The following is a 14,189-nucleotide window of genomic DNA, read 5'->3' as shown; positions in this document are numbered from 1 at the left end:
ATTTAAGAATGTCCTTCCTAAATTAAGGAAGGAGGCCGCAGGCAATTGGGGAAAGCCGCAAAAGTCACACACACACACACATACCCAAAGCGGGCCTCCTTTAAAAAAAGGGAAGAAGGAAACTCCAGGGAACCCTCGACTTACATCCACGATTGAGCACAACATTGGTTGCTAAGCGAGACACACATTAAGTGAGTTTGGGCTTGTTTTTACCACCTTTCTTGCCCCCCCGGTTGTTCAGCTAATCTGGTAAATTAATCCCACGGTCATTAAGTGAATCTGAGCTTTCCCGTTGACTCGGCTTGTCAGGTGGTCATAAATGGCGTCCGGGAACCCTGCAACCATCATAAATATGAGTCAGTCGTCAAGCCTCTGAATTTGGATCCTGTGAGCATAGAGAAGGTGCAACATGGCCGGGTCGTAGGTCTCAGGTATGAAGAACAGCCATAAATTCCCCTTTTTTCAGCTTTGTAACTTCGAATGGCCATTAAACAAACCGTTATAAGTCGAGGACTGCCTGTACTTGCACGTAGAGGTTTAGGGTTTTTTTGTTTTTGTTTTTAAACAGGATTTCAAACCATTGGATTCTGAGCATGTACTGCGCACACACAACACACACACAAAACCACAAACACACATCATTTGAAAACCGACTTCTGATGAAGTTCAGGAAAAGCTCTCCCCCTTTTTTGGGGGGGGAGGGGGAGATGGGAAAGCCATAAGTAGCAATTTGGGGGATGCCAGAAAAGAAAAAAGAGAGAGAGAGAGAACTGTGCAAACCCCTGAATTCCAGCTGCAGAAAATCTACAAAGGGGCAAACTTGGAACAAACTTCGTGGAAAGTTTTGCCAAAGGCTCGGGGCATTTGCGGTGGGGGTGTGGCTGGGGGTGGGGGAAATCCAGACAGGACACGCAAAGAAGGGACCCCTGGATATGGATACCCAGCTGAGCGCCCCGCTTAAAGGAAGGTCGATATCTCGGCAAGTTGGTGAACCAAGTTGGTCGGTCCAGTGAACTCTCTCCATTTCTCGGTTGATTTCGGAACAGCGGGCTGGACTCTGCGGGAATTCTTCAGAAATCTCGAATTGCTTTTGGGAAAACTTTGCTACTTCGCTTTTCTTTTTCTCCCTGGCTTGGGAGAGAAGGCCCGTAGGCGGCGGTGTTGCCTTCCCAATCTGGATTGCAGAGGCCCCTTTCTGCTTCACTTTTCGATCCTTTTTCTAAACATTTTGGGATCCCAGCCGATCCACCAATCAAATATATGCATAGCTCGGGGGTTGAAACGAGGGTTTTCTTTGTGGGGGGGGTCTCTGAGCTTGGTTGTTTTTTTTTTCCCTGGCAGACGTTTCATGACCCAAACTGGGTAACTTCAAGACTGCACAAATTGTTACCTAGTTTGTGTGATGAAATAAATGTCTGCAAGGAAACAACCGAGTTAAGTTGGAAGTAAAAAATTGGACGGGATTTAAGTTGATGTTTCGGTGGGAAGGAAGGTATCTGTCTGCTGGGACCCCATTGAAATCCAATAAGCACCAAGGAATCCCCAAAGTCAACTTTTTTTGACTTTTGGCTAGCTCAGGACTCCCGAAGAGAGTCGTTCTTTCTAATCTCCCACGCATCTAAATTCGGATTGGAGTTCGCTTTTGCGGATCCACCCTGTTGCTCCTCTTTGCAGATCCTGCACCGAAGGTGGTTTCTTTCTTTTTCTTTTTTTTCAACACCCGTGCCTTAAAACTTTTCACTCCTTTTTAGTAAAGCCTGCGATCTCCTCCTTTCTTTAACCCAATCCACTATGTGTGTGTGTGTGTTTTGCGCCGAATCAAATCGCCGGGTTGACATCGGGTTATACAACGTCTTTAGAACAGAGCCCTGGATTAAGGAAGGAGAGAAAGTTTTCGAGAAAAGATTGGATAGCCGTTTGTCTGAGACATATAGTAGGGTTTCCTGCCTTGGGCAAGTGGGTTGGACTAGAAGACCTTCAAGATCCCTTCCGACCCTCTTATAGGTCCTCTATATCTACCGATTTCTGCCCAAACGAAGGTGTTTTTGGACGGGGCTCGTATCTGGCAGCGAAGTCCGGACAGCCTGCCAGTCAGGGCTAAAAAAAAAGTAAGCAATGCAGTTTTTGCAGTTTTGCTTGCTTACAAACCCGGAGTCTATATCAGCAGGTGGTGTGAACTTCCTGCTCGTTTATTTATTTTCCTGTAGGTCAGAAGGCAAATCAAGCACGTCCGTCGAGCCATCACGCCAACGGCGACTTCTTAACCTCTCTTTAGGTCGACACGTAGGGTGGGAAGCGTTCCCACTTAATAAATCTCTTCCCTGATATATTAAATTCGCCGTCTTCGGTCCGCTTCTAAAGCCCCAAAACTTCCAGTCCCACCCACCGCACGTCCGAATTTATTTATTTTTAAAAAAAAAAAACAGTCTTACGCGCGCGCACCGCCTTTTCAAAGGATTCTGTTTTGCGATTAAAAAAACCAAACAACTCCCTTGCGGATCGAGCATCCAGTTTCCGCCACTAAAGAATTTCCGCCTCGCTTTGTGACAATCGCGCCTGACTTTTTCAGCCGGATAAAACTTAACCCCACCGTTCCGGGGATTATCCGTAAAAAATAAAAAAATAAAAAAAAACTTTCTGAAGATTGCTTTCGGGAAACCGAGGCGCTCAAAAAGTATTTCAACAGGGAAACGAAAACTCTACGGAAAACCTTCCCTTCTACCTTGCGGCGGGTGTAGGAAGCTGATCCGAATTTTGAAAGATTTCAGACGCTTTTCAGATCAGCGGAGAAATACACTCGGCAGGGTGAGGTGTCCCTGTGTGTTTACGCACTACAAAACCCATCCCGGAAAGATTAAAATTCTTCCCCCCCCAAAAAAAAAAAAGAAACAATAACCCACCCTTCATGTGTTAGATGTAGGCACGAGGTGCTAATTAAGTTTCAACTGTGGGGAGGAAATCCATAAGAGGAGATAATAAATAAATGAAGGCCAGATACGAAATCCTTTGCAACAATTCTACTTCAGCCTTTTAAATAGACAAAGCAGGGCCAGGACAGGAAGAACAAACAGAAAGGAAGTGGGTTTTATTTTTATTTCCATGGCAAGATGCACCTTAAGACAAGGGTCGTTATTTGGGATCGCAGGATATCGTCTCCAGCTCCGTTCTGGGGGGGAGGAGGGGAGGGAGGGAGGGAGAGAGAGAGAGAGAGAGAGAGAGAGAGAGACTTTTGGCTTCATGCAAGGAAAGCAGCAGAAGCAGCAGAAATCTTTCTTTCTCTCCCCCAAACTCTGCTAGAATGGAACAGCCTCTTGGAACAGGAGGCCTTGCAGGGTCCCAAAGACTCATTTCTGGCGGAGTTTGGGGGAGAGAAAGAAAGACTTCTGCTGCTTTCCTTGCGTGCAGCCAAAAGCAGAAGAAAAAAGAAGCGGAAAGAAGCAGCCCGGTGGCCAGGCCAGTCCCCCCACGGCCCTTTCCCCCTCCCCTCACTACATGTTGTTTGCAATACAATCCTTGTGTTCCCACTGGGCCACGTGGGCACTTGTGTTCCCACACACCCTGGATTAATTGCTTTTGGGGGGATGCTTTGGGGGTGACATTTCTCTGCGGACCATCAAAATTTTCTCAGGGACCACCAGTGGTCCCCGGCCCACTGGTTGGTGACCATTGCCTTTAAGAGACCGTTTGGTCTAGTATAGGAGTCAGCAACCAGTCGGCTCTGGAGCCACATGGGCTCTTTCATCCCTCTGGTGTGGCTCCCTGTCTCTCAAAATATGCATCACAACTTCCAATGTGCAGCACCTGCGATTTATTGACCTTTTTGACTCCCAGTAGGCTAACCATGGATAAATCCAAGAAAAAGAAAAGTTTCAGAAGAAAACCGAATCTTTAATTCAACTATATATGCTACTTTTGTGGCTGCTCAGGAAAGAGTCAGGCACGGGGGAGTTTCTTCGGCTTTCCTTGGTACCAGTGCAGTCCTCTGGGTTTTGGAAGAGTATCTCGAGTTTGGAAAGGATACACGTGCACACCCATTCCCTTACACACACACACACACACACACACACTAGCTGTCCTACCAGGACAAGCAACCGCGTAGTTAAATGCGCATTCTTTTGCGACATCCTTCGCATTCAAACCCACCAACGATACTATCAAACAAAAAAATAGTTTGACTTCGAGTTCCCAAGGTGTTCGTCTGAATTGCAACTGGATGCAGGTCATCTCCTCATCAGAGAAATGCAATGTTTTCCCTCTCTCTCTCTCTCTCTCTCTCACACACACACACACACACTTTCTCCCTCCCCTTCTTCCCTTTCCCGCATCTTTTCTTACACTTTCGATAACCGATTTGGCCATTGCTTTGCAGCCATACTTTATGTTTTTATGAACAGAATAGATTTCTTGGGCAACTCCGCTCCCATGTGTGCCTCCAAGAAGCCAAATATTTTCTTTAAAGTCGGCTTGCGGGCTGAAACAGCCACAGCAATAGCGCTTAGACTTATACACCACTTCACGTTGCTTGACAGCCCGTCTCTAAGCGATTTCCAGAGTCAGAAGGTTGCACTCCTCCCCCCCTGCCAAATCTGGACCCTCCTTTTACCAACTGCGTCAATCTTGAGCGGGTCAGAATCGAACTGCTGTCAGTGGGCAGAAATAGTTAGCTCTGCAATGGCCATGTTGGTTCCCACGATGCTTTAACTTGAGGTTCACTGAATCCTGGTTGAGTCAAAGAGGAGGAGGAAGAGGAGGAGGAGGAGGAGGAGGAGGAGGAGGAGGAGGAGGAGGAGGAGGAGGAGGAGGAGGAGGGCCCGAAAGTATTCTTCAGCGCTTCGGCCTTGCAACAGCTTTAGGTTATAAGTCACTGCTCATGGGAATCCGACTCGGCATTAAATTTGTGACAAATGGCTTCGCAGCTATTCTGAGTTAGGGAAAGAGCCGGTGGGTTGTTAGGGACAGTTAACAGTTGCATAGCTGAGGCTCAGCTAATTAACAGCTCGTTAGGCGAGTCGTGGGGACAGTCTGAGGATAAGTCTTAGGATAAGCGCCGCGCAAACGCCAAGTCAACACAGGGAGCCTCTCAGCTGTTCCAGCTACCCTCGCGGTCCCCAGATACACCTCAGAGCAACGAAAGGGGAGGCGGGAGGCTAACGTTGCGAGAAACCAACCAACGTCCGCCCAACCTTCCTTGGCACAATTTTCCCAGTCGCTTTTCCGAGGCGCGGAAATCCAAAGCAGGGAGGCGCAATCAGACCGGCGATCCTACCCTACTCTAATTCCAAGGGAAGGGAAGTTGTTTTTACACGCGTGCACTTACACACCCTCACACACAAACCTGAGGAGTCACACTAACTTAACCCGGGATGATTTTAGAGCGAACCGGGCCAGGATTCGGGCCTAGTTTGCAGGCCGAGGGTGTGGAATCCAAGACAAATTTCAGATTCCGCAGCCAGGCGTTCACCCCAATGGACTCTTCAAGGAAAGCGGGGTGTCTCTCTGCACAGATCTATTTCTTAAGAATAGATCCCAGGAGAATTAACCTACCTCGGGAGGCTGGGATCCGCCTCTACTGGGATCTATTTGCAAGGACCTCTTCTGTTTCGTTGGGATCCCAGCTCCTTAACACCCTAGTTTGCCTCGTCTTCTGGAGGGAAGACCTATTTCTTTCTTTCTTTCTTTCTTTCTTTCTTTCTTTCTTTCTTTCTTTCTTTCTTTCTTTCTTTCTTTCTTTCTTTCTTTCTCTCTCTCTCTCTCTCTCTCTCTTTCTCTCTCCTTTTTCTCTCTCCCTCCCTCCCTCCCTCCCTTCGCCCCCCTCTCGTTTCCAAGAAAAGAGCGAATGGTTTTTACCTTTTCCTCCTAAACTAGGGAGCAGCAGTTTCCGGTCTCCAGGGAACATTTGCTATTTCAAAGGCCGAGAAGGAAGGAGGTAGACCAACAAAGTAGAGGGTCAAACCAGGCCATAAAATAACCCGGATTTCATTTTTGGATGCCTCTAAACTTAATATTAAATATCCCAAAGACGCTTTTTCCAGGCCAGCTCTTCCTCTTTTGCCCCAATGAAAGAAATAGACAAAGCCCCGGAGAAGACCCGAGGATTGCCCTCCAGGTGGTTTGGAGGAGCTGGCGCATGGAAACCTGAGGTTGCGAGCTGGGTCCCTGTCAAAAAAAAAAAAAGAAAGTATACGAAAGAGACGAGAGCCAGTTGAGGGCCTCAGGTGATCTTGCACGAGGTGTGTGTGTGTGTGTGTGTGTGTGTGTGCGTGAGAGAGACTAAAAGAACCCAAGGGGCTAATATTTCCCCCGTTCAAAAACGCTTAAATAAATCGGAGCTGTATCTTTCCCATCTAACCAGTCTCCAGTCTCAACCTGCCCTTGGAGAGAGAACTGAACTGGCAAAAGGCTTTTCGGTTCCATTCATTTCGGGGGGCCGGTTTTTGGTGGGGAAACCTGGGCCCTGGTCTCTCTCTTGCACCAGTCGGAAAGGGGCTCCGTTTGAAATTCGGCGCAAGTCTGACACCTACCTGTGAATTTGGGAAGCGGTCCAAGGAGACCCCCGAGCGCTCACTTCTCCATTTGCGCGCACTCATCTGCGCCACCCCCCATCGCTCACCCCCCGAAGTCCCGTCCGCGCCTTTGGCAGAACGGAGCCCAGTGGGGACGGGGAGGGAGAAATCATTTCGGCCGCCCTCGACTTTGCAAACTTTAGCAGGGCCTAGAGAGAGCGAGAGAGACCGAGGGACAGAGAGAGGGGGAGAGAGAAAGACAGACAGACACACAGGGAGAGAGACAGACAGACAGAGACAGACAGAGAAAGAGAAAGAGAAAGAGAAAGAGAGAGAAGGCGGCCTCGAAAGAGCTGAGGCAGCAAGCGAGGAAAGGAACCAAGCGCCAGGCTAGGCGTGCACGGATTCACACAACCTCGCTCCTCTACCGGGTATTCTTAGTGCAGAGAACCGCTAGATCGAGGAAACACAAACCGGCTGTAAAAGCGAGGCGTGAAAAAATCGCGGCTTCTTCCATTTTTTTTTTTTTTTAGCCTGCCGTTTGCACCGTTTCTCCCCCTCCCACGACCCCCAACGACCCCCAAATCTAGGCAGGGGCGAGCGTCGGTACCTCCCGTGCGTCGCGTCCCTTTCCCCAAAACCGATTCTCCCCTCCGCCCCCCGCAAAATCTAGCAAGAAGTGGAAATCTCTGGGGTGAGGCTGGGCCACCGCCGGCGGGTTCGCACGACCAAACGGTAGCCCGCCCGCCCCCGGCCCGTTTTCAAATGAGAAGATGGCTTTGGGGCTACGATTTCTATTTGAAAATCAGCCGAATTGGAAGAGTTTTTTGGCCTGCGTAAAATCTGCCCAGGTGAAACATCCCCATCTGCTCCTTACCACTGGCCCCTTCCGCCTGCCCACCCTCCACCCCAAAATCCATTCCTAGACCAACTTTCCCCCAAACCGGTACTAGAAACACCCTCCCAAAAGCCGGGTTTTTTCCCTCCGGCTCCTGGCCATAATGATAATTTTTCGCGTTCTCAACCTTAAACGAGGTGGGAAAAAATTCATTAAAATATTTCCTTTGTTCGGTTTCTCTCTCTCTTTCTCTCTCTCTCTCCTCTTTTCTTTGTTTGTTGCATTCGGATTGTCATCCCCCCCCCCCCCAAAAAGTGCTCGGTAATTATTTTTTAAAATGTATTTTTTTTTTCATTTTAATGCGTATAAAAATAAGTCTATGGTTTGTTTTCACGCTGGACTGAGGGCATCTGTGATTGACACCTCATAGCACAGTTTGACCAGCTTCGGTATAGAAAGTTGTTCATTTCAGATATTATGCTGCTAAGAATAAGCAGATACACACATACACACACACACACACACACACACACACACACACACAAGCAATTTGGGAAGAGACACAAACGCGCGCGTGTGTATGTGCATATATCTATATTTAGAGATATCTATGCAGAGAGAACCAAAAAGCGACATTATGACCGTACAAGTGTTTTGGATTTCATAATTTACTTCAAAGATACCGTATAACCGATTTAAATACAAAAAAAGCTACATTAAATATACAGAATAAGATTTCATACAAATCGCCTCTGTCTTTTTCCCTCCCCTCTGCGTGCGAGAGTTTTTCCACAAACCCACCACAACTTGCAGTTCTGCTTAAGACTTCTAAAAGCTGCGTTTTCAAATAAATTATAAAGTTGATTGGGAAACCGGCCACAACTTTCCTTTTTTCCTTTTCATTTCTCTCTCTCTCTCTCTCTCTCTCTCTCTCTCTCTCTGCCTCTCTCTCTCTCTCTCTCTCTCTCGTTCCTTGTTCTTTCTTTCTCTTCCACCCTTCCTCCCCCCCGCCCTTTTTAGCAGCGGGTGGGAAAAAAAAAAACCCAATCCAGACGGGCTGGATGGGAAAGAAATGTGGAAAAACCGCTCACGATGAAAAAAAGAAAAAAAATAGCAGAAAATCACTGAAAGAGCGGAGGAGGACGAGTAGAGGGGGGGAACACAACTTTCTCTCCCGCCCCCTCAAAAAAAATAAAAAATAAAAATAAAAACAAAAGGCGAGCCCCAAATCCAACAAGTCCCGTTTTGGAGCTCAGCTTTTTAAGTGGGAGATTAAATGTGCGACATACCTTTCTTGAGTTCGTAAGGCGGCTCTTTGCAAAAGTCGTACTGGCTCTGACTTCGGAGCACCTTCGCGTCCTTGGCCAAGCTTTCCGCTCTGTTCAAAAGGGTCTGGTTTAATCCGTTAAAGTGGGGGCCGGGGGCGCCCGCCTGGGCCGCCGCGTTGCCGTGCAGGTGTCCGAAGGAGGCGTAGTTCGTGTAGCCGGGGTAAAAGGGGCTGGTGGCGTAGTAAAGGGGTCGCGGGAGCACCGAGGCGGCGCCGTTGGGGAAGGGGCAAGGGGCGGCGGAAGGCGAGCGGGCCGTCGGGGCGGGCGCGCCTAAACCCGAAGGCGTTTGCGGGGGCGTCTCGCCGCTGCTCCCGGCTTCCTTGGCTTTGTCCGCGGAGGTGGCGATCTCCGCCAGGGACCACAGCTTGGGCTTGGAAAGGGGCCCCGAGCCGGCCGCCTGCGGAGGCGCTTGGGGTGTGTGGATGACCGACGTGGTGCCGTGGCTGGAAGGCAGGCCAGGGTGCAGGTCCGTCGAAGGGGGTCGGTACTGGGAGGGAGGGGCCGCCGGGGGGGGCTCCTCGGGGTGCAAGAGCTGAGGCTGCTGCTGCTGTTGCTGGTGGTGCTGGTGGTGGTGATGGGGGTGGTGGTGGAGGTGATGGGGAGCTTGGAGGAGCAGGCGGCCGGCGGAGCCGCAGTGCGCCAAAGGCGGCGAGGCGCCGGCGCCGGCGGCTTCTTTCCCAAGCCCCGTCTGCTCGGGGCTTTCCTTACAATCCGAGTCGCTGGAGGCGCCGTCCGTTTCTTTGCCCCCTCCGACGCCTTTGGGGTCTGCGGGGCCTGCGGAGAAAAGCCGGAGAGGCCCAGGGGGCGCCGCTGTCAGACTTCTGCGGCTCAGCGCCCGTCTTCACGCCCCCCACCCCACCCCACCCGGAACCTGACACCCGAAGAAGCCGTTCCTCCGGTCTGCTTTTCCCACCCGGCAGACGGGGCCGAGTAAGCCATCTAACCCCTAGGGATTTCTTTTCCTTCCTTCCTTCCTTCCTTCCTTCCTTCCTTCCTTCCTTCCTCATAACTTAATTCTTTCTCCTTTCTTTCTTTCCTTCCTTCCATCCATCCTCCTTCCATCCCTTCCTCTCTTTCCCTTGTCTTCCTTTCCTTCCTCCTACTTTCTTTCTTTCTTTCTTTCTTTCTTTCTTTCTTTCTTTCTTTCTTTCTTTCTTTCTTTCTTTCTTTCTTTCTTTTCTTTCTGTCTTTCTCTTTCTCTCTCTCTTCCTTCCTTTCCACCCACTTTCTTTTTTTTCTTTTCCTTCCTTCCCTCCCTTCTTCCCACTTTCTTTCTTTTCCTTCCTTCCTTTCTTCCTTCCTTCCCCATAACTTAATTCTTTCTCCTTTCTTTCTTTCCTTCCTTCCATTCATCCTCCTTCCTCTCCTTCCCTTGTCTTCCTTTCCTTCCTCCTACTTTTTCTTTCTTTCTTTCTTTCTCTCTCTCTCTCTCTCTCTTCTTTCCTTCCTCCCACTTTTTCTTTTCCTTCCTTCCCTCCCTTCTTCCCACTTTCTTTCTTTTCCTTCCTTCCTTCACTTCCTCCCACTTTCCTTCCCTCTCTCTCTCTCCCCACAACCCCAAGTTTCCGATCGTGCGAATGAGGGCCGTGAGACACTTTACTGACCTACTTCAAGCTAGTCGTGAGAATACAGACCCTCGGGTTTCCTCTCCCCTTCCCCCACCCCACCCTCTTCCTCGGCTACCAAGAGCTGCTGAGCACCTTTCCCGGGACAGGCCCCTCCGCTTTTCCTGCACCTTTTAAAGCTGCTGGAGACCCCTCTCCCCTCCTTCTCCAGAGGACCCCGGCCTGAAAGTGGGGAGACCGACCACCCCCCACGCCTCTTCTCCATCCACCCCTCCCCACCTAAGCGCAATTCAGGGACAAAAACGGTCTTTTTCAAGGCCTCCAAGCCCCCAAATTAAGCCAGCAACGTTCGGGGCCAGGACAGGAGGAGGAGGAAGAGGCAGCGGTGTCTCTTACCAAGCTGACCCGCCTCTGAGTCGCCCTTCTCCTCGAGTTTGGCCGGTTCTTCGTCGTCGTTCTTCTCCAGGTCGATGTTCTCCTCTTCCTCCTCGTCCTCGCTTCGGTTCCGGGGCGTCCAAGTCATCTTGTTCTCCTTCTTGAGGCGGCGCCGGGCGTTGGCGAACCAGGTGGAGACCTGGGTGAGGGTCATCTTGGTGATGATGGCCAGCATGATCTTCTCGCCCTTGGTCGGGTAGGGGTTCTTGCGGTGCTCGTTCAGCCAGGCCTTCAGCGTGGCCGTGGCGTCCCGCGTGGCGTTCTTGCGGTAAGCCGGGTCCCCGTAAGGGTAGGAGCCCAGCGGGGCGGCGTAAGGATGGTACCCCAAGGAACCCGCCATGCCGGGCGTATGGTCGTAGGGCGAGCCCTGCAGGGGAAACGAGAAGGGAGAAGGAGAAGCGAAGCAGGCCCGGGTGAAAAAGGAGAAAAATCCACCCCGGCTGGGAAAACTCCACCGTGGACGATATTTACAACGAAAAGTCCCTTTTTTCTCCCGCCCCTCCCTTAACTCCCCCGCCCCCACCCCGCTACCCACATAATAACAACTCGAATAACGACCACCGAGGTAATAATAACGAATAAACCCGGCCTGAAAGAAAAACCGCCACAAGGTAATAATATACAATCACGCGAGTCGCCCGAAGGTCAGAACGCGGGCAGAAAAGATTCGCCACTCGCCACTCCAGCGGGTTTTTTTTCCCACCACCGCTACTTTTGCTACAGCCTGCCACCCCACCTCGGTATCTCATTCCCCCCCGCCCCCCTCCGCTTCCCTCTACGCCGGATTATCCGCCTGTAAACAGCAAACAAATTATACACCCCGCCTTCTTCTCTCCCCTTTAATTAAAGGCAACCTTTCGCCCCCAACTTCTGCCGTTTCGCCTTTATTTTCCCTTTTTTAAACACCCCTAGAAATGGAGAGCTTGTATCGAGCCGGCAAAAGGGGACAGGAAAACCGAAAACCAACCCTCGAGGTCGGAAAGAGCCCGGCTGGGCTACTCTGATTTTAAACCCAGCTAATCGGATTCAAGTAGGAGTTAAGACTCGGAGTATTATTATTTTTTCCTTTCTCCCCCACTATATTCCCTCTCCACCCACCCACCCCCCGGTGGCCTAAGGCAATTGCCTTAAAAAAATGGATTGGGGTTGTTGTGGCCGGAGCCCCGGGAAGGCAAGGCTGGGCCGCCCGAAGCGAATCCGCAGGGCGTCAAAGAAACGCGGGGCCGGCTTGCTTTATTTCACGGGGTCTTGTCCCCTAAAGATTTCCAGGGTGACCGGTTCGGTAAGGGACCCTAAGCCGGTTGCCGCAGGTCGCTTTGCACGCTTTTTTTATTTATTTATTATTTTTTAAAACCTATATTTATGAGTAAGCACGGCGGTGATTTCTTTAAGCGACTTGGCGCTTGGATTCCACAGCCGCCGGGCGGGTGGGGGGAGAGCAAGGGGCGAAATCTGAGCGGTTTCACTTCCCCAGCCCACCCCTCCCCAACTCCCCCGTCCCCTTCTTCAGCAGCCAAACTGATGGGCGTCTAAACTGATTGACCTGACTTGAATTCAAAGCGGGGGGGATGGGGGCGGGTGGTGGGGGCGCATTGCTCCGACGTGCACGGACAAAAATAAAGGGATGGTGTGGGGAATCTCTGAAAAGCTAACCAGATCACGTCCTAAATTTTCTTCCTCTTTCTTTCTTTCTTTCTTTCTTTCTTTCTTTCTTTCTTTCTTTCTTTCTTTCTTTCTTTCTTTCTTTCTTCTCTCTCTTCTCTCTCTCTTCTTTCTTTCTTTCTTTCTTTCTTTCTTTCTTTCTTTCTTCTCTCTCCCTTTCTTTTTCTTTCTTTCTTTCTCTATCTCTCCCTTTTTCTCTTTCACTCTTTTTCTTTTCCGTCTCTGAATGGCCCCAAAAACCGCTCTTCGCCTTCCCTCCGCTATTGAGATCCCAATTCGAAAGAGCTGGACACTCTCGAACCCGTTTCGCCTTACGAGTTCTCCCGAATAAACAGGCTGCTGGAGCCGAGAACGGCTTGGGCTTTCGCTGGAGGGGGAAGCAGGCAGCAATTCCCCCTTAGGATCTCCCCTTAAGGGCAGAATTGCCCCCAATTTGAGCCGAAGCAGGATCCGACGCAACCTGTCTCCGGGTAAGAGAAGCCGGTGGGGCCGAGACTTCGTCGGGAAGGGGCCCGGAGCCTCCAGGCGGCCTGCTTGCTTTCCTTCTTGCTCTCGGGCCTCCTTTCTCCCTTTCCCGGCGGATTCCCCTGAAGCCAGAGCCGCTTTCGCAAGCTCCCAACCAAAGCCCCAGCTCTCGGGGTCTTCCCCGCCTCCCCTTTGCTCCTGATCTCGGGGTCTCTCTCCTCGCCCAAGCCCCCTGCCCAGCTCTGCCTCTTTCCAACCAGTGCCGAAGAAGGAAAGAAAGGAAGGAAGGAAGGAAGGAAGGAAGGAAGGAAGGAAGGAAGGAAGGAAGGAAGGAAGGAAAGAAAGAAAGAAGGAAGAATTAAGTTATGGGAAAGGAAGGCAGGGAGGGAGGGAAGGAGGGAGAGAAGGAAGGGAAAGGAAAGGAAGGAAGAATTAAGAAGGAAGGAAGGAAGGAAGGAAGGAAGGAAGGAAGGAAGGAAGGTCGGGAGAGCGGTGCTTACCACGTAGGAAGAGAAGGCAGCCGCGGCCGCCGGATCTGTGCCGTACTGGAGGTGCGAGTTGTAGCCGGGCGAAGGAGCACTGAAGGCGGTGGAGCCGGCGTAGGGGGAAAAAGCCGAGCCGGACGACGACCTTCCCAGTTCATCGGTCCGCGGACCGGAGATCACGCTGGTGCTGTAGGCAGGGCAGGAGTAGAGGGCCAAAGAGGCGGACGGTTGGTACAAGTAACCCTGAGGATACGACATGGCCGGAAGCTGCTGGCCGAGCTCCGCCAGCCAGCCAGCCAGCCCCAGCCAGCCGCGCAAGCAGCTGCTGCAAGCCGCCGCCGCCGCCGCCGCCTCCTCCGCCGCCAAAGCGCAGCGCCGCTCCGCCGCTCGGGATCCCGGCTCTCTCCGGAGCGCGTCGTCGAAGCCTTTGCCGCGGCGGGCGGCTCTGCCAACGGCGGGCGGACGGGCGGAGAGCCCCTCTTCGCCGCCTCCCCTCTGCAGCGGCTCTGGCTGGAGTCTCCGGCGCGCGGCACCTTTCGCCCCCCTCCTCCTCCTCCTCTTCCTCCTCCTTCTCCTCTTCCTCCTCCTCCTCTTCGCAGGCGTCCTCTTCTCGGTTCCCGCTCCCCCTTCCCTCCCTCCCTCCCTCCCTCCCTCCCTCCTTCCGCTGGACAAGGAAAGGGCGCTTTGGGGCTGCTGGCTTCTTCGTCCCCTCGCCTGCCTTCTTGACCGCCCGTCGTCCCCCCCCTTCCCTGTGCGCGCTCCGCCAAAGGTCCTGCCAAGACGCGAAGTTGGGAATTGAGGATTCTGACGCCTCCGACGCAATGCGCCCAAGCTCCGCCTCCCGCGGGGGGTGTTGGTGGAGCGAGAGGCGGGGTGGGGGAGGGGAAGAGGAAAGAGGGAGGGAGAGG

General features: G+C 51.8%; 1 protein-coding gene across 2 annotated transcripts; it reads right to left on the bottom strand.

The window, feature by feature from the left end:
• Positions 1 to 7,920: 7,920 nt before the first annotated feature.
• IRX5 (iroquois homeobox 5) lies at positions 7,921 to 14,182 on the bottom strand. 2 transcript variants are annotated; one of them, XM_026713934.2, is made up of 3 exons: positions 13,297 to 14,182; positions 10,631 to 11,036; positions 7,921 to 9,443 (listed from the first exon to the last, which is right to left on the bottom strand). In XM_026713934.2, the coding sequence occupies exons 1-3, from the start codon at positions 13,537 to 13,539 to the stop codon at positions 8,614 to 8,616; spliced, it is 1,479 nt and encodes a 492-aa protein (XP_026569719.2). In that variant the 5' UTR covers positions 13,540 to 14,182; the 3' UTR covers positions 7,921 to 8,613. The 2 variants fall into 2 exon arrangements, with proteins under 2 accessions (XP_026569719.2, XP_087796832.1); XM_087940706.1 differs by having other exon boundaries at positions 7,921 to 9,434; positions 13,297 to 13,889.
• Positions 14,183 to 14,189: the final 7 nt, after the last annotated feature.

The sequence above is a fragment of the Pseudonaja textilis genome, chromosome 11, assembly GCF_049901715.1.
Source record: "Pseudonaja textilis isolate UNSWEBS1 chromosome 11, rPseTex1.2, whole genome shotgun sequence".
Lineage (NCBI taxonomy): Eukaryota > Metazoa > Chordata > Lepidosauria > Squamata > Elapidae > Pseudonaja > Pseudonaja textilis.
The sequence above is the reverse complement of the archived record's forward strand: the minus strand, read 5'-3'. Positions and strand labels throughout refer to the sequence as shown.

What these genes read in the sequence shown, in the direction of transcription:
- IRX5 (XM_026713934.2), bottom strand. Translation starts at nt 13,539, where the DNA reads ATGTCGTATCCTCAGGGTTACTTGTACCAACCGTCCGCCTCTTTGGCC. An exon ending in CTGCCTTCTCTTCCTACGTG is followed by an intron (nt 11,037 to 13,296) that starts GTAAGCACCGCT and finishes TTTCCCCTGCAG; the next exon opens with GGCTCGCCCTACGACCATAC. An exon ending in CTCAGAGGCGGGTCAGCTTG is followed by an intron (nt 9,444 to 10,630) that starts GTAAGAGACACC and finishes TTTTCTCCGCAG; the next exon opens with GCCCCGCAGACCCCAAAGGC.